General features: G+C 49.9%; 10 protein-coding genes and 2 non-coding genes across 12 annotated transcripts; 3 read left to right on the forward strand and 9 right to left on the reverse strand.

Moving 5' to 3' along the window:
• Nucleotides 1–159: 159 nt before the first annotated feature.
• Nucleotides 160–1,290, reverse strand: PC9H_003962 (uncharacterized protein; the record flags this gene model as incomplete). Its single annotated transcript, XM_036773554.1, has 4 exons — nucleotides 160–738; nucleotides 794–964; nucleotides 1,016–1,212; nucleotides 1,266–1,290. 4 exons carry the CDS (start codon nucleotides 1,288–1,290, stop codon nucleotides 160–162), a joined length of 972 nt encoding a protein of 323 aa, XP_036635027.1.
• Nucleotides 1,291–1,462: 172 nt separating this feature from the next.
• On the reverse strand, nucleotides 1,463–2,522 carry PC9H_003963 (uncharacterized protein; the record flags this gene model as incomplete). The annotated part of the gene is made up of 4 exons (XM_036773555.1): nucleotides 1,463–1,507; nucleotides 1,567–1,886; nucleotides 1,943–2,015; nucleotides 2,070–2,522. 4 exons carry the CDS (start codon nucleotides 2,520–2,522, stop codon nucleotides 1,463–1,465), a joined length of 891 nt encoding a protein of 296 aa, XP_036635028.1.
• Nucleotides 2,523–2,759: 237 nt separating this feature from the next.
• PC9H_003964 (uncharacterized protein) lies at nucleotides 2,760–11,674 on the forward strand (the record flags this gene model as incomplete). Its single annotated transcript, XM_036773556.1, has 42 exons — nucleotides 2,760–3,070; nucleotides 3,127–3,381; nucleotides 3,437–3,548; nucleotides 3,599–3,861; nucleotides 3,961–4,064; nucleotides 4,114–4,325; nucleotides 4,376–4,459; nucleotides 4,510–4,842; nucleotides 4,898–5,138; nucleotides 5,195–5,593; nucleotides 5,647–5,690; nucleotides 5,752–5,926; nucleotides 5,980–6,051; nucleotides 6,102–6,234; nucleotides 6,287–6,661; nucleotides 6,713–6,895; nucleotides 6,948–6,981; nucleotides 7,037–7,151; nucleotides 7,202–7,219; nucleotides 7,267–7,325; nucleotides 7,379–7,609; nucleotides 7,660–7,701; nucleotides 7,758–7,894; nucleotides 7,950–8,121; nucleotides 8,167–8,419; nucleotides 8,467–8,586; nucleotides 8,643–8,764; nucleotides 8,814–8,910; nucleotides 8,963–9,081; nucleotides 9,131–9,252; nucleotides 9,300–9,396; nucleotides 9,451–9,472; nucleotides 9,525–9,597; nucleotides 9,657–9,810; nucleotides 9,860–10,069; nucleotides 10,124–10,286; nucleotides 10,339–10,412; nucleotides 10,520–10,619; nucleotides 10,927–11,198; nucleotides 11,269–11,340; nucleotides 11,395–11,470; nucleotides 11,529–11,674. The coding sequence occupies 42 exons, from the start codon at nucleotides 2,760–2,762 to the stop codon at nucleotides 11,672–11,674; spliced, it is 6,396 nt and encodes a 2,131-aa protein (XP_036635029.1).
• A 357-nt stretch (nucleotides 11,675–12,031) lies between these two features.
• Nucleotides 12,032–13,144, reverse strand: MED6 (Mediator of RNA polymerase II transcription subunit 6; the record flags this gene model as incomplete). Its single annotated transcript, XM_036773557.1, has 5 exons — nucleotides 12,032–12,526; nucleotides 12,580–12,662; nucleotides 12,720–12,811; nucleotides 12,879–13,021; nucleotides 13,073–13,144. The coding sequence occupies 5 exons, from the start codon at nucleotides 13,142–13,144 to the stop codon at nucleotides 12,032–12,034; spliced, it is 885 nt and encodes a 294-aa protein (XP_036635030.1).
• A 244-nt stretch (nucleotides 13,145–13,388) lies between these two features.
• On the forward strand, nucleotides 13,389–15,574 carry PC9H_003966 (uncharacterized protein; the record flags this gene model as incomplete). The annotated part of the gene is made up of 8 exons (XM_036773558.1): nucleotides 13,389–13,510; nucleotides 13,571–13,670; nucleotides 13,728–13,764; nucleotides 13,821–14,113; nucleotides 14,168–14,640; nucleotides 14,712–14,812; nucleotides 14,876–14,988; nucleotides 15,071–15,574. 8 exons carry the CDS (start codon nucleotides 13,389–13,391, stop codon nucleotides 15,572–15,574), a joined length of 1,743 nt encoding a protein of 580 aa, XP_036635031.1.
• A 550-nt stretch (nucleotides 15,575–16,124) lies between these two features.
• On the reverse strand, nucleotides 16,125–17,188 carry PC9H_003967 (uncharacterized protein; the record flags this gene model as incomplete). The annotated part of the gene is made up of 2 exons (XM_036773559.1): nucleotides 16,125–16,411; nucleotides 16,468–17,188. The coding sequence occupies 2 exons, from the start codon at nucleotides 17,186–17,188 to the stop codon at nucleotides 16,125–16,127; spliced, it is 1,008 nt and encodes a 335-aa protein (XP_036635032.1).
• Nucleotides 17,189–17,848: 660 nt separating this feature from the next.
• On the forward strand, nucleotides 17,849–17,940 carry PC9H_003968. Its single transcript has one exon. It is a non-coding gene; the product is annotated as a tRNA-Lys (tRNA).
• A 611-nt stretch (nucleotides 17,941–18,551) lies between these two features.
• Nucleotides 18,552–18,647, reverse strand: PC9H_003969. The gene has a single exon. It is a non-coding gene; the product is annotated as a tRNA-Lys (tRNA).
• Nucleotides 18,648–18,860: 213 nt separating this feature from the next.
• Nucleotides 18,861–21,700, reverse strand: MCM5 (minichromosome maintenance protein 5; the record flags this gene model as incomplete). Its single annotated transcript, XM_036773560.1, has 12 exons — nucleotides 18,861–18,890; nucleotides 18,951–19,290; nucleotides 19,360–19,488; nucleotides 19,543–19,658; nucleotides 19,719–19,802; nucleotides 19,854–20,090; nucleotides 20,144–20,227; nucleotides 20,280–20,425; nucleotides 20,481–20,688; nucleotides 20,744–21,325; nucleotides 21,373–21,499; nucleotides 21,555–21,700. 12 exons carry the CDS (start codon nucleotides 21,698–21,700, stop codon nucleotides 18,861–18,863), a joined length of 2,229 nt encoding a protein of 742 aa, XP_036635033.1.
• Nucleotides 21,701–21,883: 183 nt separating this feature from the next.
• Nucleotides 21,884–23,041, reverse strand: PC9H_003971 (uncharacterized protein; the record flags this gene model as incomplete). Its single annotated transcript, XM_036773561.1, has 1 exon — nucleotides 21,884–23,041. The coding sequence occupies one exon, from the start codon at nucleotides 23,039–23,041 to the stop codon at nucleotides 21,884–21,886; it is 1,158 nt and encodes a 385-aa protein (XP_036635034.1).
• Nucleotides 23,042–23,838: 797 nt separating this feature from the next.
• Nucleotides 23,839–24,993, reverse strand: PC9H_003972 (uncharacterized protein; the record flags this gene model as incomplete). The annotated part of the gene is made up of 1 exon (XM_036773562.1): nucleotides 23,839–24,993. One exon carries the CDS (start codon nucleotides 24,991–24,993, stop codon nucleotides 23,839–23,841), a length of 1,155 nt encoding a protein of 384 aa, XP_036635035.1.
• Nucleotides 24,994–26,099: 1,106 nt separating this feature from the next.
• Nucleotides 26,100–27,257, reverse strand: PC9H_003973 (uncharacterized protein; the record flags this gene model as incomplete). Its single annotated transcript, XM_036773563.1, has 1 exon — nucleotides 26,100–27,257. One exon carries the CDS (start codon nucleotides 27,255–27,257, stop codon nucleotides 26,100–26,102), a length of 1,158 nt encoding a protein of 385 aa, XP_036635036.1.
• Between the last annotated feature and the right edge of the window lie 110 nt (nucleotides 27,258–27,367).

Here is a 27,367-nt window from a genome sequence, read left to right on the forward strand (position 1 = left end):
TGTTGATCACATTTGCAATCATGTGATCGGTCGCGTTTAGCAGGGTCGATTGAGGCAGCGTGATCTAAGCCCCTAACCGGTTGTCAGCGGTAGTCCCCGTAGTTCTTCTACAGGAAGTCTCAATTTAGCTCGGAAATACAGCCGTTTGAAAAAATATAGCTAGTGCTGCATAGGAGTTGCCGCTAACCGTCTTTTCTCTTCTTCAAGCATCTTGTTCTGGTCGAGGACTCGCTTCGGCACGATCCTCCTTCTCTCTGTTGTTGGCTTGAACTCGAGTCGCTCTACGCCGAGGGCCTTGAGAGTCTTCCTCTCTACAAGGCTGTATTCGTTAGGACTTTCCCGAGCAAAGTTGAACGGCTCCTTGAGAGAGACGGGAGGGTTAGTGATGACTCTTGGGATTCGCAGGTAGTTCTTCGACGCGGAGTGCATCATCAACGGGTGAAGTAACACAACATCTCCAATCTCTCCTGTCATCTCGATGAACTTGTTACACGTTTTGATTTCCTTCAGGTGCGACCAATAGTGGGGATCTTGGTCGTATTCTCCGGTGCTGTATTTCGTCGTGGATGGGGTGAACGATAAGCCAGTGGGCAGAACACCCTCTGGGTGCTCGGACAAGTACTTGGCTATCTTGTCCAAACCATCTGTGCAGATGAAAGTCCCGCCGCCGCGAGGTTGTATGTCAGAGAAAATCGGAATTACAAGGAGACCTTGCTCGGGAGAGTCAAGGAAATGAACCTGGTAGAAGTTAAAACGATTATCGATGATGGCAGATACCACTGGCTATACTAACGAAGAAATCGCCATCGACATGCCAGTTATCAAGATCGGTTGGACGCTTGTCTTCTTTCGCTTGTTCTAAGGCATCGGTACCGAGGTTGACGATAAAGCTATCGCCCCAGGCGCTACTTTCTTCGTCGATTCTGTCTTCGCCACCTAATAGATCAACGATGGCACCCCAGGCCTGGATAATTGGGTGATGGCTGGAGACGCCTCAGATAACAATGTCCCATACCTTAGGCGCAAACTTGGCCACTTGCTCTCTTTTGTGCCAAGGCATGTGGATTCTTTCCTTGTACCACGTAGTCTTATCGTCAGGATCGATGCCTAGGCGAGTCCACATAGATTTAGTCCATTCAGCGGCTTTCTCCTTCGTAAAAGCATTCTTGATCACAATGTACCCGTCCTCAAGAAACTTATCCACTTGCTCGGCTGTTGCGGGCTATAATAAGTAGACGAGCCACTGTTAATAAGAACAGACGAACGGCTAAGATATTTGTACTCGGCCATGGTGAGTAGTGAGAAGGGGGTCCTTACAATCAATCAAGCGTGAGTGTGGGGACTCGATATAGCCGGGGATATATCGGTGGGGCCTTTGCGACAAATGTTCAAGCGACCATGATTTGAAAGCAGTGTATATTTCCAGCAGAGTCAAGCCGCGATTCTATCCTATAAATACATGTCATTTTTCTAGGGAACTCAGGCGTTCCAGCACTGCCTTCTTGAGCTGATAGGGACAATTAGTCGTGATATAATCTCGTTAATAAATTAAGACGGAGGACATACCGGAGGGCTGGGTCCTTCCCCTGTAAAGTAGTGGAGTACCAGCTCCGTGGCTACCCAGTCGTTCTCTATAGCACCCATATCGCGGAATACGAGTGCGCGGGGACGACCAGGGGTAGGTGCCGAAAGGAAGACGTCCAGCGGCGTGTTCTTGGTTAACGCTGAATTTGGGAAGAGGGACTTCAACTTTCGCAGGGGGGAGCCCGCGGCCACTTCTACTTCCTCCGATATGCTTCCGTTCTGACGTCCAGTGACCATTCTGGCTTGTAGTGACCTCATGAAGGCGTCCCGAAGATGTGTGTAGTTAGTGTTTCTGGTAGGAACTGAATGGAATATAAGTTACTTTTGCTGAGCAAGTAATGTGATACAATGCCATTACCAATTCGTACTACGCATGCCGTATTTCGGACGATGTGCTCTGCTTTCTGCTCTGGATCAAGGTCCTTAGGGATCTATGGATGTGTTGGTTGATTTGTCTCCTGAGTAATACCAAGAAAGACATTGACCTTGAGATCTGGGTTTTCTAAGTCTGCGTAAAATCCAACAGAGTATACTTTGATTCCAAGAAATGAGACTGTTCTAACTCCTACTCCTAGGAGAGTGAGTTCTGGTAGCTTGATTTTAGAAGGCACTTGAAGGGAGTTAGGGAACTGAATCCCGGTCGCGGGGTCGGCTAGAAACGGGTGGTAAGTGTAAGGGTCTCCAGCAACATAAATTAGAGACCTACTTGTAGTTTCCACTGTCTTCGGAGGCTCTGGCACCTGGCTTTCAGTATCTAAATGGACCTTGGGCTGCAACGCAAACGCAGTGGCGAAGAGGCCCGCTCCGCAGAGAAGGGGCCTAATTCGCGTTGCCCGAGCGAAATTCGTTGGGGCATTCCGCGCTGACGATGTGAAGAAGGTGCGCCGTTTGCAGCCTGCAGCTTGTCGAACGAAGGGCCTCAGGAAATTGAACGACATATTGCAAGTAACGAAGGTTTCCTAAAGCGGGGTGATATGCCGATGTTGGCACGTGGCGTTTAGATCTATACCGTTCACTACCGTGACGCGTCCTTTCTTCAAGATCACTGATCCACTGCGCAGAATATCAAACGGATTATTCACAAAGTGAGTATCGTGACTCAGGTCAAGGACGCGTCATCTCTGGAAAGTAGCTTATATAGCTGCATCTTCATCAGTAGGCCTTCATCACACATAATGGACTTCGAATCACTACTGAAAGCCGCCTCAGAGGCGCTTGGCATAGATCTTTCCTTCGCGCAGGTTGGCCCTTCGTACCCCACCATGGAGGACGACGACTTCCCTACCTCACTGGACGATCAGGCCGGGTTGTCAGATATGGACAAACAACGTGCGACGCTCCAGACATACTTGAATGCGCTGCCGTACGAATGCGAATCGGTCGAATATATGCAGACGCGTCTGGAAGAGATCGTGGGCAAGATATTTGTCTCTGCCAAAGCTCAAAATTGGCTCGTCTTGACGACTTGGGATGGCATGTTGCAATGGTACGTCGTTGTTGCTTTGTTTGCCATGTAATCGGTTCGTCATGCATCTTGTATAGCTGGCTTTTGATGCGTTATCCCCTGCCCAAGTCGACAAGGGCAAAGCTCGTGCGATTGTATTACGAACTATGTATATTACCCGGGATTGAAAGCCGTGTCATTCGAAGCTGGGCGGATATGCTTTCTCGGCTACTGGCGAATAAATCAGGGGTGACGCGCAAATTGGAGTCCACTGACCTTGAGCTGCCGTGGAAGCCTCTATGGGATGCCCTTCAGAAGGAGCTTTGGCCAAAGAAACGCATTCAAGAACCCACGTGAGCTCACCATCCCTGCGTACTCTTATCTATGGCACTTACGCCCAATAATTAGTCGAAACGTGGTCAATATTCTTCTATATGTTGCTGAGCAATGTAAGGGATACTACCCTGTCACCGAAATACCAGAGATGCTCTCCACATTTGTACCAAGGATTACCAAAGAGGTATGTATTTTTGGCCTCGACGCTGGGAAAATCCTAATGATTCTTCTCAGTCGATAATGACTATGGTCCCTGTAATGACATCTTTTTTACCGCCTGGTCGTGTGGACCTCTACCTTCCAACAATCTTCGTTCTCTGGGAGGCCTTTAATTCGTTCACGGTAGACGATAGGCTCATTGAATTGGCGGGAGACCTTTCGGAGGAGCACATCGCAGGCACGGCGAAGAAAGATGGTGCTGAGTGGAGGGATGTTGGGATCTGGTCAGAGAGTGAATGGACTACCCTGATAGGCAAAGGTTTAGGATCAATGAGTTTGTCCATCCTCCTTACTCGTCGAACAGGTCTAACCAGTATACCCAAGATGTTCCCGTCGGTGCCATTGGAGTAACTTTACCTTTTATGAAGATAAACCAGATCACCTATTAATATGCTCACACAGGGATCTAACACAAGCGCTATGGCAGATATACACGGTGACATGCAGTCATTACGCATCAAGAAGTCTGTGAATCGACAAAGTACGGCCAATCATTTCTCTTTGTGCTTCAAATCTGAACATTTATGCAGGCGCTCTTGCGAAGATCATCGTCTACTCTATGTCAGTGGATGGGCCTGAACGTACTACCGCCTCTGCGACCCCCGCTGGCGACAGTCGATCATTGCCTTCTCATGCAATCGGGTATTTAGCAGGATCCAAGGCCCTAGACTCCTTGGAGAAGTTGATTACGTGCACCGAGTCCTTTTTCCATCCCTCCAACTCTGGGGCTTGGTCACTCTCAGTAGGTTGGGTTCATTTTTAATGGATCCTGAGGCTTATGTACCTTGTTAGTTAACAACTTTCCTGCATCGTTTGACTGCCGAATTCATACGAAGGGTAAAGGAGGAAGAACAGCCGTCTTGCATCATACCACGGGTAGGCGTGTGTATTTCTGTTCTCGCGTTTGTAGCTAATACTCCCTTGAGGCACAACGTTTGACGCCTGCCATCCGAAGGAACTTCGTCAGAATTCTCCGCACGCCAGCACTCATCGCCATGTTCTCGAAGGACCCCGTCGCTGCGTCATATGCGCAAGGCTCGTTGCGCACAATGGCTTTGCTCGATCCAGATTTAATCATGCCTGAGTTACTCGAGCGCGCCTATGGCGGCCTCGAAGTGGTCAACGAGACTCATAGGACGACAGCTGTTCTAGGGATGCTTTCTGGGATTTGCGTCCCTCTTACAAAGGAGCGCGTTTGGTTGGGCGGTCAGAAGCACCTCGTACCCCTTCTCGAACTATGCATTCCAGGCATTGACTTGGTCGGTCAACTAGCCACCGTGACAGTTCGCGCATATTGATGCTCATTTTCTTCAGAACGACCCAGTCAAGACAGTGTGTGCTACTATGTTCATCATTTCAGCCGTTCAGCATGTCAGGATTGGAGAACTTTCCTATCACTCTGGCCTACCTGTAGACAGTGAGGATCCGGCAGATGCGATGGAGATCGATGCGGATGCCCCTCCGCTCCCAGATGGGGTCGACATAGGCGAGGTGCAGAAGTTGAGCAGAAGCGAGGAAAGGTCTTTGACTATCGATAGCACCGCTGGCTTTGCCGGTATGTCGCCGTTTCACTACTCAACCGCGACCACGTTGCTTACGGCCTTTTGACAGACTGGGTCGCATCCCTCTTCCGCCGCGTCTTTGCTCTCTTCGAAAACCTCCCCGAAGAAGGTGGTAGAAGGAATACCACTGGCGGCAAGCAAGAAGAAAGCGTCCTGAAATCCATCAAGAGCATGCTCGACGTCGTGTGCCTCCACCTCTCCGACAAGCTGTTCGATCTCGTCTTGAATCTCGTTTATAACTACGCGACCACCAACGCGAAGTCCAATGCTGTAAGGGCGTTCGGTCAACTCGTTGCCTGTTTAGCACGGGTAAAACCGAAGGAGACAATAGCCAAATTCTTTTCGCATTGTAATATGCAGATTGAAGAAGAGTTGAAGCATGGCGCCTCGAGTGTTCGCACGACTTCAAGTCACACCGCGGTACCATCCGATACTACTTTCCATTGGAGTGAGCGAATATTCGACCGTGCAGCACACCTTATATATTGATCTCACTCTCAGACTTGACAATCCTCCGTGGCTGTCTCGGGTACGGAGGACCAGAGGTTAGTAAGGTCGTCTGCATAACAATTAGAAGTTACTAACCTTCATCCTCCTGTCTTTTAGTTGTTACGCTATAAGCCTCGAATCCTCCAGCTCTTCGCGCTTCTCGTCGACAAGACCAAAGGCGAAAGGGGCTACAGTGGAGTTGGACGTCTTATAATGCGTTCTTTGCATACTTTAGTTGGCACCTATCCTCTGAACAGCCGATTCATCAATACAGACGAGTGGGAAGACCAAAGTACGTTCATTGCCATTACTGAAGCTATCACTTCCCTCTAAACTCTGACGCAGACTTTGACACGGAACATTACAAGAGTTGGGGCAAACTATACGAAGCTAACGAAGTGCGCATAGAATGGCATGGTATGTTAAAGGTCCGCGTCATTCTTGTCTGTAGCTTCATGTCCGTCTAGTCCCTTCTCCCGAGGAGATCGCCTTCGCCATTGAAATTTTGGATACGGTCCTCTCCCCCGCTATGGACAAAGTCGAAGTGCTTATCGACAGCGCACCACGTTGGGATAGCATCGAGCGCAATGACTTCTGCCGGTATGGGAATTTACGCATCTTTCGCACTGATCCTAACGCCAACTGTATACAGGTACCTCCATGCATGCAAAGCTATGTGGAACGGCCTACCTACACTCCTCGAGGAGGGCCAGAAAGAGGTTGCAAACTCTGGCTTATACGATGAGGTCGAATCAATGGAACTTTCCATGACGCCTCTATCCTTGAACGCAGGGTTTGTCCTAACGGATCCTAAGGATCCTCGATATCGACATGTCTCTGCGCTTAGAGGGCGCTTCGCCACCATTATTAAGAAAGCCTCATCTGCTTTGCGTCAGAGAACAGAAGGCGAAGATCATACGGATGCAGTCATCGGCGTCGTCAAAGCTATCGATTCTTACCTGCTTGATTATGGCCTAACCAGAGGTACCTACGAATCCCTTTCTACAAGTTACTCCCAGGCAAGAGAGTAAGTGCCCATTACGTCATCTATCACTACATGTTCTAAATCTATGTCCAGCCTTCACCGCACTTGGCCGAAGCAGAAAGAAAATTCCAGGCTTGTCTTCGTGAAGCGAGCACAAGTTTACCATAGTGGCCGAGTATACATGCACTCGCTCTATCGGAAACGGTCGTCTGTAGACAATGGTCTTATTGAAGAGCTTGTCGAACTTTCTCTATCACCGTATACCAGAATCCGCCGGTGCGTCTAGTCGCACAAGAATATTCTTCGTTTGACCTGATTGACTTCTCAGCCAAGCACAGTCCGTGCTTCATAATGTCTGCGGCGTAGGTTAACGGATCTGCAACACGAAATGCTGCGACTGACATCTACTCGTATTAGTACTACGTTCGTTCTACAAGAATGATTCTACCCCATCTATTCAACGCACTCGCTAAGGGCAATGATCCTGACCGCATGAAAGGAGCCCTCTACGTTCTTGGTAACAAAGGCATTGGTATGATGACTCCACCTTTTGATGGCGAACTCACTGACGTACATTGCCAGCTGCCTACTCTCTGGCTGGTTAGTGTCGTAATCCTCCTATAGGCCCTCACACTCATTTCACGCAGACTACAAGTATCGCCAAAAGCATCTGCTAACCTTGCTTGAATGCCAACACGAGGAGAAGGTGTTGTGCACCCTTTGTCATACGGCTAAATATTAACTCAACATGAATCATAGCCCTCCGTGCAGAAGCTAGTTAGTAGCCTGTCTCAGGAATTATTAGCACACCTTTCCGAAGAGGCATTTCACACCGAGGCATACACGCTCAATACTCCACGCCTGAATGACGTGCTCCTCGAGTTAGCTGCTGAGTTTTCTGCTTCTTTTGTGAATCAACAACTTCTATCGGAAGCGACGGCTAAATCCTCCATCCGGGTTGCTAAACGAGCGGTGTTGTATCAAAGCACCGTAGGTTGCATTAGCTTCGGGTGTTTTCATTCATTTGACGGTGTTTTCAGGTCACTTCGATCCTCAATGTGGTGTTGAGCCCTCAAACGCATGTAAGTGTCGTGGTGTGGCACCGTGTGTGGTATCCACTGACACTTTGGATCTCAAGTGGAGATACGTGCAAATGGCTCTTAGATTTCTAGTTGGTCTTGTGCGTCGAGATGTTCCCACCTCGGCCGACCTGGCCAAAGTTTTCATGGAGCTCTGCACGAACCCTCAGCCATCCATTAGGGCCACCGCCCAGAGGTACGGCATGTTGTTTTAGATCATAACATAACCTTAAACCTAACATGCTCCGTAGGGCGGTCAACAAGATGTTGGCAATGGTGAAGATCCGAACTTATTCTAAGTCTAATGAAGAATTGTGGACAGACAACTGGTCGAGTCCCTTACGGAGAACGGTGCTCATCAAAGACCCGCAAGCATTCCTTGCCGGCTTAGACCAACCTTTGCGAGGCCAAGGAAGGCGAGACGTTTCACCCCTTGCAATCGGTCCGACCTAACTGTCGTTTAGTGAGATCCTTGTCGACAGAGTCCCCACCGGCTTTGTCTCGTGGACGCCCAGTGTAAAGGGATATGCTATCACCACAGGGAACTCGTCCCCCCTTTTGTGGAGCGCCGACTGCCAGCCGTGCCTTGATGCGACGAGGGCCGTGGTGGTGGAGGGTAAATTCTTCGTTAATCTAGCAACGCTTTGGGGTCAGGAGTCGGGCAGGACAAGCGGTATTACAGAGTTGCGTATAGAAAATGTGACGCTCATCAAAGCTTTGGGTACGGTGTCGCGCTGTCCCCTCTCGCCCATGCTCACCTCCAGGTAGCCATAATGTTGGAACGTGAATGCCTCGATGGTCTCCTGGATGTCATTGAACCACTGATCTTCGACCCGGATCGCTTCAAACAGCGAGCGGGAGTGGAATTCCTTGCCGGCCTCTTGCGAGGTACGTGTTTCCTACCCATCTGAACGTTCAAGCAAAGGTCCTCATGTCTTTACCAGGATCTAAACACTGGCTCCCTTCATCCAGTGATCGCCTTTGGACCTGGTTCATGTCTCGCTTAGATAGAATTTACGCTCAGATCAAACCAGATACGTTGGTCCTCTGGGAGTCCCTTTTTAGCGTATGTTGACGAGACATACTGTCGCGCTGGTGCTTAAGTGTCTCTTTAGTACCAATTACAGGACCGAGATCCCCGACGAAGTACGCCGTTGATAAAATGGGTCCTCGATCAACCTTTGGATTTCAGTCGCGAATCAGCATTTGAGAGTGGGTGTCCTCCTGTTTCGACGAAATACTACCTAACATTGAAATGACCCAGTGACGAAACAAATAACGCTCTTCTCAGCAATTGTTGATTGTTTGGGTTCCCGTTTCAACTCGTTGTCAGATAAATACATTACTCTATTCATGGACAATCTAGACATCGGATATGCTGAGGTATGCTGATTGCCTTCATGCCGTGTTCTTTACTAACAGAGCATTGCAGATCAGAGCATACATTGCGGAGCAGCTACACATGATGAATCGCAATTTATGGGAGCCTTGCTACCCTTCGACTCAGGCATTCTTGCAGGCTTGTCAGACCTCAAAGGATCCATTGCAAATCCGGTAAGTTGACCAAGTTTCGTTCTTAGTGCTAGCTAAATAAAGCATAGACAACCCACTTACGCAGTAGCCTTTAATGCCATCGTGGACAAAATGCCTCAATGGCGGACAGAACGCTTCCCTCCGCCGCGTGTGAGCCAATCACAAGTAAGTCGCCCAAACGTCTGCAGTAAACAATCAATTCTGATACTTTTCGCGCAGTACGACAAAGTTGGATTGACTCGTAAGCTTCTTATCAGTGATAGCAGAGAGCATCACATCAACGAGTCATATAGTTCTTCAGTGGATATGGACCTCTGCGCATGGTGCTCAGGCATCCTTGATCTTCCCATACGCCATTCGCTTATTGTGAGTCATACCCTCGAATCTACGTCACAGAAGGCTCACATATATCAACATTCTCAAAGGCCTGAGATACTGCGCATGGCTGAGCTCAGTGATAGTCCTGATCTACAACGCTATAGTACTGCTGTGCTTTATGTGATATCGGCGATTACGCCCCCGTCCGAGTATGTGGAAGTTATACTGAACTACTTCGTTGATGCTATCAAGTCATCCGCAGTGAGTGTACGCACCCTCGAACAGCTTTTGGGACTGACATCTTGCGCAGTCGTGGCGAATCCGCCTCCATGCCCTTCCCGCAATGGTCGTATTCTTCTACCGGAATCTATTGTCGATTTCCTTCGAGAATGTCTCGAAGATCATGGATTGTTTGCTTGCATGTCTGGCAGATGAAAACGTAGAAGTCCGAGGCATGGCATCAAAGGCTCTATCAGGAATAGTGCGCTGTTCTCAACGGCAGAGTATTGTGCCGCTCAAGGTTCGTCTTCGCTCACGGTGTGGTCATTGCACAAATGAACACTGGTACTTGCAGAATCGCTTCATTCGGCAAATCAGGAAGATCAAGCTACCTGATAGACAGAGCCCTGAATTTGCAGATTCTCTTCGAACTCTCCACTCAGCTATCCTTGGAGTATGTGCCCTAATTGAGAGTTTCCCATACTCGGTGGAGTCTTGGATGCCTCCCTTGGCAGAAGGTCATTCATAATTGCTTTCCTATTCTTTCTTCACTTCATGCCGTCCCCATAGTACTGGCTCCACATTCTACCGACCCTCCTCCTATCTCAACTACAATTCGACAGTGCGCGTCAGAATTCAAGAAGGTCAGTCTAATATTACCCTTTATCCATCGTGTGACCGCTGACTTCCTCATGTTTCGTCCACAGACTCACCAGGTAATTCTCATCGTGATTGTTACTTCTGATCATAGACTAACTTCCTTACTCAGGATACTTGGCATAAAGATCAGTTAGCGTTTGACGAAGATCAACTCCAGAGCTTGTCGTCAATGCTTGTTGGTACATCGTACTGTGAGTGTCCCACTTTGATTGTCACTACCCAGAGCTTAACCTTCCTCAGATGCGTGAATATTCAATATATGTACTCAGGAAATGAGATACCAGTGCATTGTCTACAGTCTGTATGTTAGATTTGTTATTAGAATTTACGTGGTCCCAATTGGGCCACGTGCTGGATACCGCTTCGCACTAGTCAAAGTTTCCAATGAACATTAGACGTTAAGCTGCAAAATGATCCATGGCGTGCTCATCTGTAAGCTGTACATCTCAGTAGACTTGGTGCCATTGCTAATAGCCGAATTGCTGCCCATCCATTTAGTCAATACTTCGGGAGTTGCCCGACTGACCAAGTTCTATACACCTCTGCATCAATCACCACAAACACTCGTCCAGAAGATATTCTCGCTGGTCAGCTCTCGCCCGCCAGGACTATGCAACTTCCTTGATGCGCCCGAACTTGAAGCGTTCTTGGGACCCAAGAAGAAAGACGACGAGAGATGGCGCGTGGTATACCGCAGCTACGCAACTCTGCACTTCGTATTTGTAGTCGATGGGGCGGAAAGTGAGCTTGGGATCTTGGACTTGATTCAGGTGAGGATTCATCCAATATACCACTCTGGTAAGCTTCTTGAAATTGACTAAACCAGCGGTGAACTTCTAGGTGTTTGTGGAGTCCCTTGACCGGACGTTCGAAAACGTCTGCGAGTTGGATCTTGTGTTCCACTTCGACGAGGTTCGCGAGTCTCTCATAACGCGTTGGATGTGACCGCTCACGGCCACGATTAAGGCCCACCACATCTTAGCTGAAATAATACAAGGTGGTCTCGTATTGGAAACAAATATCGAGGAGATTGACGCGTCAGGTACGTTCGGTCAAGTAGTCGTACCGTGATGTTCGTATGTTAATCTTACAATACCTAGTACATCAAGCTACCAAGGCAAGAAAGGACTCTTTTGCCTCGGCAAATCCCCTTGCACTCGGTGTTGGAGGCTTAGGTGTCCGTGGTGTCAACCAGACGCCTCTCGGATGGCTCACAGGAAAGCTAACCGGCGTCGGGGCGAGATGATACAGCGGGGTCTATTAGTATCTTATCAGAGCTGTATAATCCTATCTGTCAATGTCGAGAATGGCACCGTGCACATGTTTTATCATACTGATTCATACGACAAGCCTTCCGGCTATTGGCCAACTTAAAATGGGTACTGAATCAGCGCACCATAAATATGGGACCAAGGCGAAACTTTCCCAGCCGGCGTGGGGCGCACGTATGACCTTGAGAATGCCTAACTATTGTTATCATTACTGAGGCGGTCCTCCTCGAGCCAGTATAAAGGATAGCACCAGGAATCAGGGTTGGGGTTGTGAGTTCAATGTTCCTAACGAAGATGAAATGAGTGCTGCCTGGTAAGAATTTGCGGTGTGCTCACTCACTCTTTCTCTTCTTTTTCCCGGCGCCAGGAATACCTTTAGGCTGCTCCGCCAATCCTGAGTCTTTCTGGGGGACGCTCGGTATCGTGTCCGAGGCAGGGGTGACAGGGGTGGCGGGTGCGCGAAATCCGGGGAATGGCGCGGGTGTACCCATCTCCACGTTTTCGGCTGCAGCTGGGACCGACGGAGGGGTGACCTTGGAGTGCGCTGCTGTCGTTCGCATGGCGTTGAAGAGTAGCATCGTGTTCTGTTGTTTTTTTGGTCCAGCAGAGACTTCCGTGAGTGCTTTTTTCCCTGTGACCTTCTGGGAGTCTGACTCCGCTGTGCCCATTTCTTGGTCTCCGTCCGCATCAACGGTAGGTTTTGGATTAGAGTCATCTGGGATCGAGGGGTCCGCGATAGGCCATATAAATCCCGTCCTTGGCGTGTAATCAGGCCGGTGTCTGCGCAAGATGTTGAGAGAATTTTGAAGAGAATGAAGTGTCGCGAGCTGTGTAGTAGAATATGGGCAGAATTATCTCATCGAAGCATTCCTCGACCTACCAATCGGTTCGACAGTACTGTATAGATGTCAGGGGCCTGGTATATCCGGTTATTCGCGATAAAATATGCGGCTAGCGGTCGAACTGGGACAGTGTTACTATATTAGCCGTCAAGTGCAAATTCTGATTCAGAAAGCTCACCTTCGTCCGGAGAGAGCCGCTCGCGTTTGTGAATTATGAATAGCGAAGGAGGCTCGGCATGGACCAACGCAAATTCCACGCCGGTGAATCGTCTGGACGAGGAACGGGTGAGCCACTGCACCGTTCACGCGTTCACGCGGGGTTCCAAGTTGCACTCACCTCAGTTCCTCAGCTTCGTTCAACAGGGGCATCCCAGTGTGCATCGTTTGCATTCGAAGCACCTGGTTGTTGCTCTGCTTATCGTAGAACATGCTTGAGGTGAAGTAGTCGAACGCATTCTCTGCGGTCAACGGGCCATACGCCTGTGATGCGCATCAGTCGGGAGCAATTATCGAAGGTGAGTATAGAATTACTTGTAGCCATTCATGCCATATAAAGAATCGGTGACCATGGTCATCTTGCGGGTGTAGGTCATTGATGTCCATGGCGACAGTCACGGCAGTTCCAGAGAAAGAAGGGGATAGGGACTGGGAACATAACGGACGGACATCAAACCACCAGAACGGTGGGTAAATATGTGGCTTCTTGTGGCAGGTGCCCTCAAGACCTCTACCAATCTACTGTTTCCATTCCGCTACGCTGGTTTCGGGATTTCCTACTTTATTCTGAGGAAATGGCCCTCTACCATCAACTGCCACCTCTCCTTCATCGCCCCCCGAGCAGCAGGTCATGTCTGTGGCCCTCAAACGAACGCTGCGGTCAAGCAGCTCCTCAGCCGTACGCCGAGTCCTCCACCATGTCAAGAACCACATAGGTGTCGGTATCGTATGCGCTGTCGCATATTTTGACCCGTAAGTTATAGGATGTGGTTAACGATTGTCTATACTGCATGCTGACCAGCAGGGTCACAGGGGTAACTGGAGCGTAGACCTGCAAGCAGGCTCTGACTTCCACTATCGACCTATGCTTTTTGTCATACTCATGACGGGGCTAGGCGCAATAGTATTGCAGGTAAATGAAATGCTGCCCCAATAAACCATTGACAAACGGAGGAATCTCGTGGATTAGACTCTATCGTGCAAATTGGGGTGTGTTACCGGGATCGGTTAGTCTATTTACACACGGATCGTGTACGCGAAACTAAACAACTTGTTCCACCAGACCTGGCTTCTCACTGCCGGTTACTCCTGCACGATCGCCCGAAGCATACCCGGCTGATTCGCTACGGCGTTCTCTATCCTCTTTACGTGCTCTCGGAAATAGCGATCATATCGACAGACCTAGCTGAATTGCTAGGTTCAGCCATTGGACTAGTGATTATAATCCCTAACCTACCACTATGGGGAGCCGTCGCCCTGACCGCCGCAGATGTTCTCGTATTTCTCGCCATCAGCAACCCATCCACGGCACAGGGAAGACCGGCGAAAGCATTTGAATACACCATCATTCTATTAGTTGAGTCCATTATTTCCACCGATTGGCAGCGGGCGTCTTATCTTTGATCCAAGGTACTCGCCGTCCTGGCCTGCTTCATCGTCTTGATGGTGAAATCGCGCCCTGACTGGCCCGCTGTCTTTATGGGATACATTCCCTCGAAGGACCTTTTCAAGTCTGAGCCAAACGCGATATACACGGCCGTCGGGATACTGGGTGCCACCATCATGCCTCACGCGCTATTCTTGGGTTCGTCACTTGCGACTCAGGATCGCGTGGCTCTGGCTCCACCCCCGCCGCTACATCCCCCAGTTCTTCCGTCTTCGCAGCCCATTACTCATCGCACACTCAAGTCCCGTGTCAAGGACTTCGTCGTCCCCCTGTTCGCTGTTTCCCGCGCAGAACGTGCGGCAGCAGCACGGGACTACAGGACAAAATATGGCGAAAGAGAGAATAACTCTCTCGCGTTCATTCGCCAACACCTCCCACATGGTGTCATAGATATCATAACAAGCCTCCTTGGCATCGCCGTGCCCATAAATTCAGCGTGAGTGTATTTATTGTATTCATTCTGTTTCCAAGACCACCGAGAGGTTAACCTTTGTACCACTGATTTAGAATTCTAATTCTCGCTGCCACGGTATTCTACCAATCTAGGGATGGAGGCCCAGCGGGGCTTTTCGACGCCCATGATCTAATTAAGCAGTTTATTGGCAATGGTCAATCACATTTTCGTAATAACGTTTCTATACAAGAGCTCATAGTTGTTTGTTCTGCTCCAGGTGCTGCCATTGTCTTTGCGTTGGCGCTCATTTGTGCCGGCCAAGCGGCTAGTATCACTGCAACACTAGCCGGGCAGGTTGTCTCCGAGGGCTTCATAGAATGGCGCATATCGGTAAGCTCCATTCACCCCACCTCCGTGGAAACCATGTCAAAACGCTAATTCACATACCCCATCATGATTCGTTGTATCACAGCCGTTCTTTCGTCGTTTGATTACCCGTCTCATCAGCTTGATTCCATCTGTGATAGTCGCCGTTTCAGCCGGCCGAGAAGGCATCAACACACTCCTCGTTGCCTCGCAAGTCGCGCTCTCCGTCGTCCTTCCGTTCATCGTATTCCCATTGATATATTTGACATCATCCAAGGTGGTGATGCGCGTGCGGAAACCCGTACCCCCGTCCCCACCCTCGGAGAGTGATGATCAATCGGTTTCATCTGTTGGGATTGGGGCGTACACCGCGAGCCAGCTCCAGGTGATTGAATCTAGCTCAATCATCGTTAGTGACCGCGACAAGGTGGGTACGGAGAAGGAGAGTGTTGTGGAGTATCATGAGAAGACGGAGGAGTCTATTCAGATTCCCGAGTACGTAGACTATAGTAACGGATGGCCATTGATGCTAGTATCATACGGGATATGGTTCATAGTGTTATTGGCTAACACCTACGCCATCGTTGAGTTGGCGCTGGGTAGAACGTAACGCAGATTATTCGTTATTCATGTACCATTACCTCCATAGACTTCAAACATTGTTTCCAAACGTTGTATTTGAGCTATTGCAATATTGATTTTATTTATATATTTTTGAAACGATAACACATTCACCGCACTAACTGCGAAGCTGTGTGTACAAGACAAAAACAAAAACAGAAAGAAAGAGAAAAAACATGAAAGAGAGGAAGATAACAACGATAGATTAGTCCACGACGAGAGGAGAATATATTCAAGGAAATACGGGAGGTAGATAGAACGGGGAATGAGCGGCAACGATGATGATAGGGACAATTCATAGGTCACGTTCGTCTCGGGGCCAAGTATACGAGGCGGTACGATACGTGACACATATGTAGAGGCCCGACGCGAAGTCCAATATGTCGAGAAAACATAGCATACGAGACAGACGACGCTAGGGCCAAGACAACAAGCATGTAGCCTGCGAGGGAAGTAAGAAAAAGTCTACGACGACAGGGACAAGATGAACTTACAAAGAGCCAAATACGTTAACATCGAACAAAGGCGTCATCCAAGTTTCACTTCCCGCTGTGGCATCCGCAGGATGCCTCTTTGTCAAAGTAACTCTTTCCGCATGTCTCGCACCAAGCTCTCGCAGTCCTCGTCACTCCGACTGCCTTTTTAGTGGCGGAGGGATGAGAAGGGAGTACGGAGGCATCTCGGTGGATACTGATGAGGTGACGCCCTAAATCATGCTTCCTGCTGAATGACCGACCGCAAGACCGATGAGAGCAGGTGTATGGCTTAGACCTGTTCGGGTCATGAGTAGACATGTGGGTCTTCAAGTTAAAGGCTCGGGCGAAAGCTAGATAGAAACCTGTGTCAGCGACGAGAGCATTCAATGGCGTAGCAGAGACATACCACGAGAGCAAACATTGCATTTGTATTTGCGGCGGGGGTCATCTCCCTTGCCCGCTTCCTCAGCCTTGTCGGGAAGAGTGGGCAGCTGGGCAGAGATATGGGTCGGTGACACCGTCGACTGGGTACGGTAGGGCGAAGGGTAGAAATCTGCCGCATCACGGGTGCTTGGTGTGTAGTCTGAAAAACTACGGGGGATGTATTTCTCGTATGTTGCCTTAGTCACCCGACCCGGCGCTGGAGGACTGGTGGGCGGCGTCAAGGGCAGAGTCCCAAACGAAGTGGGATCCACAGTCGCTGGGCTGGGGGCGAAGTCGTAGGCGTTGAGATTGATTCGCTGCATGTCAACTTCGTTGAAGTCAGCTAGGGAATATGCTGAGCCACAGTAATTGGATCCAGCGTAGTTATTGTAGTACGGATCCGAGTAGGTCGAGTGCGGCGAGTCATACGCCGATTCGCTGGATACGGTGATAGTGGAGGGAGGACCGCACGTGGGGTTTTCGGACCTCAAGATACTGAAGGCGTCGCTGGAATTGACGGTGAAGAAAGGGATCTGGGAATCGTCTAAGCCCTCGAGGTTTGAATCGAGTTCGGTCTCAAACAGATCAGGGGAGGGGGCGACAATGTCCAATGGAGAGGTGAATGAAAGGAAGTCAAGGGCAGTATGTTTCGAATACTCGTGGCTGTTGAAAGCCTCGTAGTTGGGGGATTGCTGTTGGGACATTGCGATTGAATTTGACTGCGGTTGGATGCTCAAATACTGCTGTTGTAGGGAGTCAGAGGAGATGGTGATGGTACGGAAGAAAGAACAGTTGTCCCCTGTTTGTATTATGACTGCGCATTTCGCCTTACGTAATACCCCGGCTTTGCCTCGCCTTGTGCCTTGGGCGCGCCTTCTCGGTTTATCTCCCGCGCTGATTTGCTATAGGAACCATGTAGGAACAGCCGGCGGTGCCCATCGACAAGCTCTTGGACTAGGAAATGGAGTTCTTGGGCCGAATCAATTCATCAGCTCTCACGTCCCAGTTCTTTTTGCACAGCTTTCACGCTACTGCGGACGGTACAGCGGAGGTCGGACACGCACGACACGTAGTCTCTGGCCAGGACACGCAAGTTCGGCACACGGAAGCCTTGTGACATCCTGGCTTTGACTCAAATCTGGACCTAATCTGAGCCAAATCTGACTCAGGTGTCTTACTGCATGCTGTAGACTGACCCGATATAGTTTATGTGGTATGAGTGGGTCTTCCATTGGACTTGGTCGCCGCGAAAGCTAATATTAAAGCAGTGCAACCTCCATGATGGAATCACATTCGAATCACGAAGCATGCTTTGTCCAGCAGGCGTCTCGAACTTGGTAGTATCGGTCATACTGTTTCCATCAGCCCGCCTAGCTCAATCGGATAGAGCGTCAGACTCTTACTTAAGTCTGCTTAGGCGATCTGAAGGCTGCGAGTTCGACCCTCGCGGTGGGCTAATAAGCACCTTTTTGCTCGATTCGCGTACGTACCCAGAATAAAGCTCTAAAGATTCAACTTGACGACCAGACAGATATACTAAGACTCTCACAAGATGGTTATCCGAGATGGGCGGTGTACCGTCCGCAAAAACCATGACCCATTTCACATTGACGATAGTGGGTCTCGTTGTGCCTGTGTGGGTCATATCACTCACCTCTTCGAAAGCGGTGCAAGGCGTCACTGGAATCAACGTAACGCCTGGGGGCATCCATGATGTACGATGCCCCAAAAACCCGATGTACCTCTATATGTGATGAATGTTTGATATCTAACGCTCAGTGTAGGTGCGAAGTATCATGGACCCCTATATATTCAACGCTGAAACAGACAACAATGCAGCATGCATCTCCAACAATCACAACCAGAGATGCAAGGGATCTAGAACACTCAGAAGTTTGTTGTTAGAAAACGGGGTAAGCCCATGTGTCAGGCCTTAGGGTAATATACAACTTGATGTCGGTGGGCAAACCGGGTAAAGAAAAGTGGACCTGCGACGTCGTGATGTACTCCGAGCGTTTGCTTTGAGTGTTTGCATCCCTGCAGGAAGGATGCAAAAAGAGATCCTTTAGCCCACCGCGAGGGTCGAACTCGCAGCCTTCAGATCGCCTAGCCAATTGACTGACCGTAAAAGTCTGACGCTCTATCCGATTGAGCTAGGCGGGCGGATGTTTATTACTTCCGTTGAGGTACTATGACATCAAAATCTGCATATATCCTGACCATCAGTTATGGGGACCGTTTCTAAGGACTACAACCAAGGGATAATGTAGTGTACAACAACAGTGAGATTCAAACGGGTATAAGCAAAGCAATGGTGGAGACGACAATTTGTGTAAGACAAAAAGGAAGAAAAGAAGAAGGAAGATAGCAACCGTGCTAGACACCGACTCTGTGTACCACTTTTTTCTATAGAACGGGATGTTAGTCAGAATACTCGTCCGTCACAGATTATGCAAAACCACGTACCTGTCCGGAGAACCGTATAACTTCCCTCTTCTCCAATACGAACAACGTTCTCTCCAAGGCATGGCTCGAGTACCCCTGCTGGGTCACAAACTCCTTAACCAAACTCTGATAGCTCGTGCTCCATCCAACCGGCAGCCTCCTCCTCAGCTCCCGCTCAATCCTTGTCATCTCCTCATTTACCTCCCCGCGCGACAACCCATCCGCAGCCCCAGCAGAAACTGCATCCATGGTAGAGAACTTGAACAGCCGTATCGCCTCCTCGACGTGATGATTTTGAACAACGGGGGACAGCGTCATCTTTGCGAGAGACTCGGATATCCGGATGATCGCTTCCAGTTGACTGTGATCGTAGTAGGAATGGTGCATATGAGCTCACGTTTCGAAGGGGCATATCATAGAATAGACCTACCGAACGGTAATCGGAATGGAACTCCGTTCGTCATTATCCCGTTCAACTTTCTGCACTTCTTGTCGCAGATTGACGAAATGACTGCTCAGCATTTCCTGGGCATCGGGGGATAGACGAGGCGCGCATTTGCTATTAATTCGTGATATGAGTTGCAGTTTCAGCATGAAATAAGATCCCAAGTACCCTTTGCAATACGCGATGTACCGCTTCATCTTGTCCAAATCAATTTCTCCTTCCGCTTGCCCATCTTCAGCATTCTGCCGGTTCATGTGGATGTTCATAACGTGCTTCGCGATCATCTGTGTTTCGAAAGGTTACCATCAGAAATATTCAATGAAACGGTAAGGTACTGAACTCACTCTATCGCGTTGCTCGTTGTGTTCATCCTTCACGATGAAGATCATATCGAAACGCGAGAGAATAGTCGTTTGGAAGTCGATGTTCTAACACACAGGTTAGCACCGACCTGACGGTGGCCTGGGGCGGGATCTTACCTCGCCTGGACTACGGCCCTCATCATATCGACCAAAGACGGGATTGGCTGCGGCGAGAACGCTCGTCCGGGAGTTGAGAACGGTGGTGATTCCTGCCTTCGCGATGGATATCGTTTGCTGTTCCATAGCTTCGTGGATAGCAACGCGATCTTCGTCCCGCATCTTGTCGAACTCATCGATGCAAACAACACCTGTGTCTGCTAACACCATTGCGCCACCTTCCAAATAGAACTCCCTCTGTTTGATCCATAAGTACTACTGGTAGAAAATGCTCCAAGGTTCGTACGCACTGATATCGAGTCCCGTTGGACGGAGGCGGTAAGACCTGCAGCGCTAGATCCCTTACCCGACGTATACACAGCGATTGGCGCGACCTAGACAACGCGCGTCAGTTCAAGTCCAGTCGTAGCTCGATTATGGCGTTACCTTCTCTACGAACTTGAGAAGCTGACTCTTGGCAGTACCCGGATCACCCAAAAGCAAGACATTGATGTCCCCCCGAAGTCTCATGCCGTCCGGAAGCACCTTTCGCGAGCCGCCGAACAGAAGACACGCAATGGCCTTCTTAATGTCTGATGCCATACATTGTTATGACGAGGTACCAAGACGATCGCGACGCGTGCTTACCGAGGCTACCAAATATACTGGGGGCGACGCTCTTAGCGAATCTCTCGTAAAAGCCTTCGCTTCGAGCCATCTCGCCGAATTCCTCTTCCTCTTCCGCTGTGAACTGAACGCCGAATGGATTTGATCCCCCTCCCGCGGCCTGTGATGAAAGCTCCAAATGGACTACTCGAATATAAGGTTGCCGCGTCGCCGCGGGGCCAGAGCCTTTCTGATAAAATGTTCAGAGGTCAACAGGACGTGAAAGTGGTTGCGATCAATCTCACAGTTTTAGCTGATTGAAAGGTGGAGTAGATTCCAGTGGCGATCACACGCGACCCGGGAACAACTTTTCCTGTCAAATAACGATCGGCAGATAGCAGTAGATGACGAGGAAGCTCTCCAACAGGGACCATATCTGGGGCCTCCTGGAGTTTGAGTGTTTGCTGGTCGGCGAATGTTGATTTGGAGTGGATAATGAGGTATGGATCAAGTGGGCAGTCTTTCTTCTGCCCGTCAACTTCTGGCGCGTCGCAGATTCTGGGGAGTCCTCTATCGGAGCCCGAGCCCACACCACCCATGCCGCCCGAGGGGTATATCATTCGCACTGAATGACATGCTCGACATTGAAGGTGCAGCTTGGTAGCGCGTGACGATAATACCGAAGCGGAGATGACGATGCCTGGGACACGTACGAGTTTGTTCATGAGATTGGCGGTAAGATCGCGGAATGGCAGCAAGTTCAGCCCAGAACGCAATGTTATCTGGACCTTTGGTATTGTTTCAGCCGCTCTCTCCGTTCGCTCCTCCGATGTACCAGCCAAAGGAAAGAGTATTGTACGCGCCGCTCTGGCAGCAGCATTTTCGAACTGAGCTAGAGGTCAAGATAGTCCAGGTTACCGTATAGAACACGCACCAGTGGCAGTATATCCGCTGGACGGTCTTGTATGGCGTGGGCAAGCTCATCATTGAACAAGCTGATGTGTCGTAGATCCACTTCAAGGACATATTGCTTGAGGAGCAAGTTCGCCCTTAGCTTATCGCTATGTTTCGCCAAAAATGAGAATCATTCGCGACGAGTAAAAGGTAGTCACCGACCGATAAATGAACTCCCCTCCGACACGGTATTGAACAAGGAACTCAAGGAGTAGTTTCTCGGTTTCAGCGGGTGAATCGGGGGAGGATGCCGCTGGTAAGTCATGTACCGAGACTGTATAGACGTTATTCGCGTCGAAGCCAGACATAGTGAGATCTGAGAGACTGAAACGCGTGCCACGAGATTGGCAGCTAATTGGGTTTGATTTAGGGCAGGTCGTCACGCGTATAGAGGGAATACAGGGGCAATCGCACATAAATTCACAATAGTGGACACAAGGGCAGCTACCAAACCTCACGCAGAGTACATATACGTAGCGTAAGTAGTACATTCACTCTGCCTCTTTTTCCAACCTCTCCATTTCCTTTGCTTCGAGATGAGCCTGATAAATACCTCCCAGAATTGGTAGACCTCTAGCCTGCTCCGTCGAAGACGCTGGTTTGCACAGTGACGGAATGCTTGGCGTCTCGAGGAGCACGCCGTATGCCGATATATGTTCCTGTAAAGCAGTTTGAAGGAAGGCCTTCAAAGTCTTGGGAGTAGTGGGGGTGGCTGCAGAGAATGTCTGTCCCTGAAGCGAGACATACCCTAGCCCTGACGATTTGGCCTTATCAATGGCACCGTTTACAATGGTCCTGACGAGAACGGCTGGAACGAATGGCAATTTCCCGTAGAGTGTTGGGATCTCGTTCAAGGTATCAATACCCCACGCATGAGGGACGATGTCGTATGTGTTTGTGAGGTTTCCATTCCACACCTGGTATGGTGCGGGTCCTGAGGTGGTCAGAGGAAATTCCCCTGAGAAAAGGGCAGCAAATGGTCCATTTCCTGGGGACGGACCCGCAGTTGGGTATGTGAAGACGTTCCCCGGCGCGTTCTTTAGGAGCCCGGCCTTCAATAGAGCCAACGCGACGGATGGTGATAAGGCACCCCCGAGACTGTGCCCAGTAAATACGAGTCGGGACGTAGAGGGAATGGTGGACAGAAACTCGATGATGGTCTGCCCAGCGGGGCTCGCCACAGTCAAGAGAGTGGATATCCCGGTAGCTGTTCCATATGCAATGTACGGCTTTGCCTGATCTACCGAGGTTGCTTGCTCAGGAGCAGTGGTAATCCCGGTTTGCACCCAGCTATTGAAATCGACAACTTTGTTCACATACGCATCGATGACCAGGTTCTCGAATGAACTATCTGCAGTTCCAGCGACGGCCAAAACGTAGGTATCGTGAGCCCCGTCTCCAAAATTTGCAGATGGATTGTGTGCGATGTACCAGACACGGTCGGGTCCTGAGTTGGCATTGCTGGGGTTGAACTTCCATACTTTGGGTCCCCAGACGACGCTCCAATCGCCGATTTTGACGTTTGTAATGGTAGATTGCAGAGCCGCATCTATCTTGCCCTGTAGATCGGCCTGCGTACCCTTGCACGCCGACAGCAGATTGGACGCATTTGAGAGGACGAATACTTGCTGATGAATATTGTAAGACATGCTTTCAGTGCTTCAATTTCTAATCAGTAATTAATATTTCAATCCACGCAGATGGAAGTACCTTGACTCACAGAAGGGGGGATGCGTGGGCTTGTACTAGTACATCCCTTTACAGAGGCTTTTATGCCCAAGAATTGCACCGTCTTACCATAGATCGGGCCATGGAGCAATAATCACTTACGCAAAGCACACGAGTGACAGCACCAGTAGCGCTACATTGAGTAGAAGCTTCCATACAACTTCCATTGAGCGCGAGAGGCCTTCAGGATTGACGTTTACCTCTATATATCAATCGGAGTAAGATCAGCCCGGACATTTATGCTGCGGAGAGAGCCCATCGATGGCTTGTGTCAAACGGTGCCTTCAGATATAGCGACCGGCGTTGCCTCAACACCGGAAAGTTGTGTGGTGAGAGACCGTCATCAACCAGGGCAGTCCTTGGAGTTACTAGATGTCCCCAGGTCTAGATCGACAACTCGGCCTTAACAGGACACGAACACACGCACCTTGAAGGCGAATGTCGGCGGAAGGCACAGCGCGATAGTGTCCCTTTCAACCCCCTTGTCGATCCTAGATTATCGCTGGCGGCATTACATTATAATAGGAAAGGAACAAGGAGATGGAATATTGCTACCAGCACAAGTAGAACACTTACGCCATGAGTGAATAGAGTTGGGGGTAGGTGGACACGCGTAGCCAGGGGTACAGGGGAAGTAAGTCATAGATTCAAGAAATAACATGGCGACATGAGGACAGTTGCAAAACACTGTTCGCTGTGGATGGAAATGAAAAGATTTCTATGCCCCCTCCTTTTCCAACTTTCCCCTTCCGTTCCCTTCGAGATGTGCTTGGTAAAGTTCTCCGAAAATTGGCAGACCTCGAGCCTGCGCCATCGCTGAAGCTATTTCGTGAAGAGGCGTGATACTTGGTGACACGATGAGCAATTCGTAAGCTGCTATATGCTCTTGCGTGATTATTTGGAGGAGCTCATCCTTAGTCTGAGGTGTATCTGGAGCAGCTGTAGAGAATTTCTGCCCCTGGAGCGGGACGTACACCAAACCCGAGGCGTTGGCCTGGTCAATGGCATCGTTGACAAGACCCACGACCTTATCATTGAGTTCGGGTGGTAGTGTGCCATAGAGCGTTGGGATCGCTCTCAACGAGTCGATGTTCCATGAATACGGAACAACGTCGTGTGTATTCGCGAGATTTCCATTCCACATCTGATAGGCAGCAGGGCCATTGGAAATCAGAGGGAAATTCTCTGCAAACATAGTAGCAAACGGTCCGTTTCCTGGCGAGGGACCCGCGGTTGGGTATGTGAAGACATTCGCTGGCGCGTTCCTCAGGAGCCCACCTCTCAGCAGCGCCAACGCGACAATTGGCGACAAAACACCCCCAAGGCTGTGTCCTGTGAATACGAGTCGAGATGTAGGAGGGATGGTGGCCAGGAACTCGATGATGGTCTGCCCACCAGGGCTAGGGACGGTCACAAGGGTAGACATTCCGAGCGCTGCTCCGTACGAAAGGTACGGCTTCGCCTGATCGACTCCTATAGCTTCCAGAGGAACAGTGGTTATCCCGGCCTGCACCCATTGGTTAAAATCGACAACTTTGTTCACCATGGTGGCAATGGTGTAGTTCTCCTCCGAATCTGGTGCAGCCCCAGCGATAGCCAGAACGTAGGTATCGTAGGACCTGTCGCCAAAATTTGCAGATGGATTGTGCGCGATGTACCAAACACGATCGGGCGGAGTGCCTGCATCAGTGGGCTTGGACTTCCATACTCTGGGCCCCCATACGACTTCCCAATTCCCGATTATATCAGTAAGGGGTTGCAACTTCGAGTCTAACTTTTTCTGCAATTCGGCCTCCGTTCCCTTGTCCGCCGTTAACAAGTTGGAGGCGAGCGAGAGGCCGAAGACTTGTTGGTGGATGTTGAAAGAAGACATGGTTCTGGTGTTTCGATTTCTATTCAGCAATTAGCTCTGGGAGCATAGAGATATAAGGAGCTCTACCCACCTGCGGTGAAGCTTTGAAGGTCAGTTGTGACTGCCTTGAACGTCCTTTGGCAGAGGTCTTTTATACTCACCCATTACTACGCTGCTCGGCGGTTCTTACATTGCCAAGTATCGGAACTAGCGACGACGATACAGCACTAGGTCATGCAGCATCGTCGTACGGCACGATCATACAGCACAACCATACAGCACTGTCAATACAGCACTATCAACGAGTTACCAGTCTAGTTCTTCGAAGTCTAAGAAGGCGCGCAATGTGGCCTTGGTCGTGAAGCTTGAGTTTTTATATATACCCTATATGTTGAACGGCTCACGAGTCTTTGGCTCGAGTGAGATGATGCTTCTAAGTATAGCGATAGGCGTGTAATCAAGCCAGGCAGCTGGGGCATGAGCGCAAGCGATGGCGTCGGTAGGGTGGTGAACTTAACGTTACTAGTCTAGCCTCCAGGAGGAAGGTACTCGCAACTCGCGGTGTTCCATTTCATGTCAATTAGTCCAGTAATCGCTGGTGACATTTAATAGGATATAAGGAGTTGGAGGAGGAAGGATAAGACTGTGTGTCGGCGCAAGGCCTTGTGAGCCTAAGTGGAGTATCGTAAGCGGTAAATTCCATAAGTTCTATCATGATGAAGTTAGAAAGGGGCTCAGGGGGTGACAACGCCAGAAACTCCGGGTAGGTATTCGGTGTTCAACGAACCGTGAAAGAGGGTTCAATGCAGTAAATGAGTGGGTATCGTACGTCCAGTGGTATGGCATGTTTTAATGCCAATCAATATGTGCACTCTTACAGTCTATGTCGGCGGGATTGTACAGAGCGACGATATACCTCTCGAGTTCCTGTCAATCCGTTCAGATTCTAAATGGGCGGACAAATTATCGTACAAGAAGGAATAATGATAACTTGGAAACAGGCTCATTCTCGCCCGTGACGTAGTGAGGGGTAGTCGGACACTATGGATCCATGCATTCAAAGTACATCGTAGCGACATGAGGACAGTTGCAAAACACTACTTGGTGCGCACTGAGATAATGCGAATTTATTTTCCCTCTTTTTCCAACCTTTCCATTTCCTTCGCCTCACGATGTGCTTGATAAATTCCTCCTAGAATGGGCAGACCTCTAGCCTGCTCCGTCGATGAAGCCGGTTCGTGCGAAGGCAGGATGCTTGGAGCCGCAATGAATGATTCGTAAGCTCCCATGTGTTCTTGTAACGCCGTTTCGAGGAATGACTGTAGAGTCTGAGGCGTATCAAGAGCAGGTGTAGGGAATGTCTGTCCCTGAAGCGGGACGTACACCAAGCCCGACGCGTTGGCTAGGTCAATGGCGCCATTGACTATGGCCACGACTATCACATTAAGAAGAAATGGTAAGGTGCCGTAGAGTGTCGGGATAGCTTTCAAAGACTCAATATTCCATGCATGGGGAACGATGTCTTTCGTATTTGCGAGATTTCCATTCCACATCTGATAGGCCGCAGGACCATCAGTAATCAGAGGGAAGTTCTGCGCGAACAGGGCAGCGAACGGTCCATTCCCTGGCGATGGACCGGCGGTGGGGTAAGCAAAGACATTTCCTGGTGCGTTCTTCAGGAGCCCCGCTCTCAACAGTGCCAGCGCGACTGTTGGCGACAGAGCACCTCCGAGGCTGTGTCCTGTGAATACGAGTCGAGATGTAGGAGGGATGGTGGCCAGAAACTCGATGATGGTCTGCCCAGCAGGGCTGGGTACGGTCAAGAGGGTGGAGATACCGGATGCTGTTCCATAGGCAATGTACGGCTTCGCCTGGTCAACAGTTGCAGCTTGCTCGGGAGGATTGGTTATCCCAGTCTGCACCCAGTCATTGAAGTCGACGACTTCGTTCACGTAGGCGTCGATTACCAGGTTCTCCGTCGAATTATTCGCGGTCCCAGCGACGGCCAGGACGTAAGCATCGTAGATACCATCCACGAAACTCGCAGATGGGTTGTGCGCAATGTACCAGACGCGGTCGGGTCCCGAGTTTGGGTCACTGGGAGCGGTCTTCCACACTCTAGGTCCCCAAACGACGTTCCAATTGCCGATGTTATTTGCAATGATGGGTTGCAAAGTCGAGTCCAACTCGCTCTGCAATTCGGCCTCCGTTCCCTTGCTCACCGTCAGTAAGTTGGAGGCGAGCGAGAGGCCGAAAACTTGCTGGTGGATGTTGAGAGAAGACATGGTTTCGGTGTTTCTACGCCGTAATCGTAATCAGCTCTGAGAACAGGTAAGTCGAGCCATTTCTACTCACCTGAGGTAAGTAAAGCTTTGAAGGTCAGTTGCGACTGATT

Source organism: Pleurotus ostreatus (assembly GCF_014466165.1).
Source record: "Pleurotus ostreatus strain PC9 chromosome Unknown scaffold_2, whole genome shotgun sequence".
NCBI lineage: Eukaryota > Fungi > Basidiomycota > Agaricomycetes > Agaricales > Pleurotaceae > Pleurotus > Pleurotus ostreatus.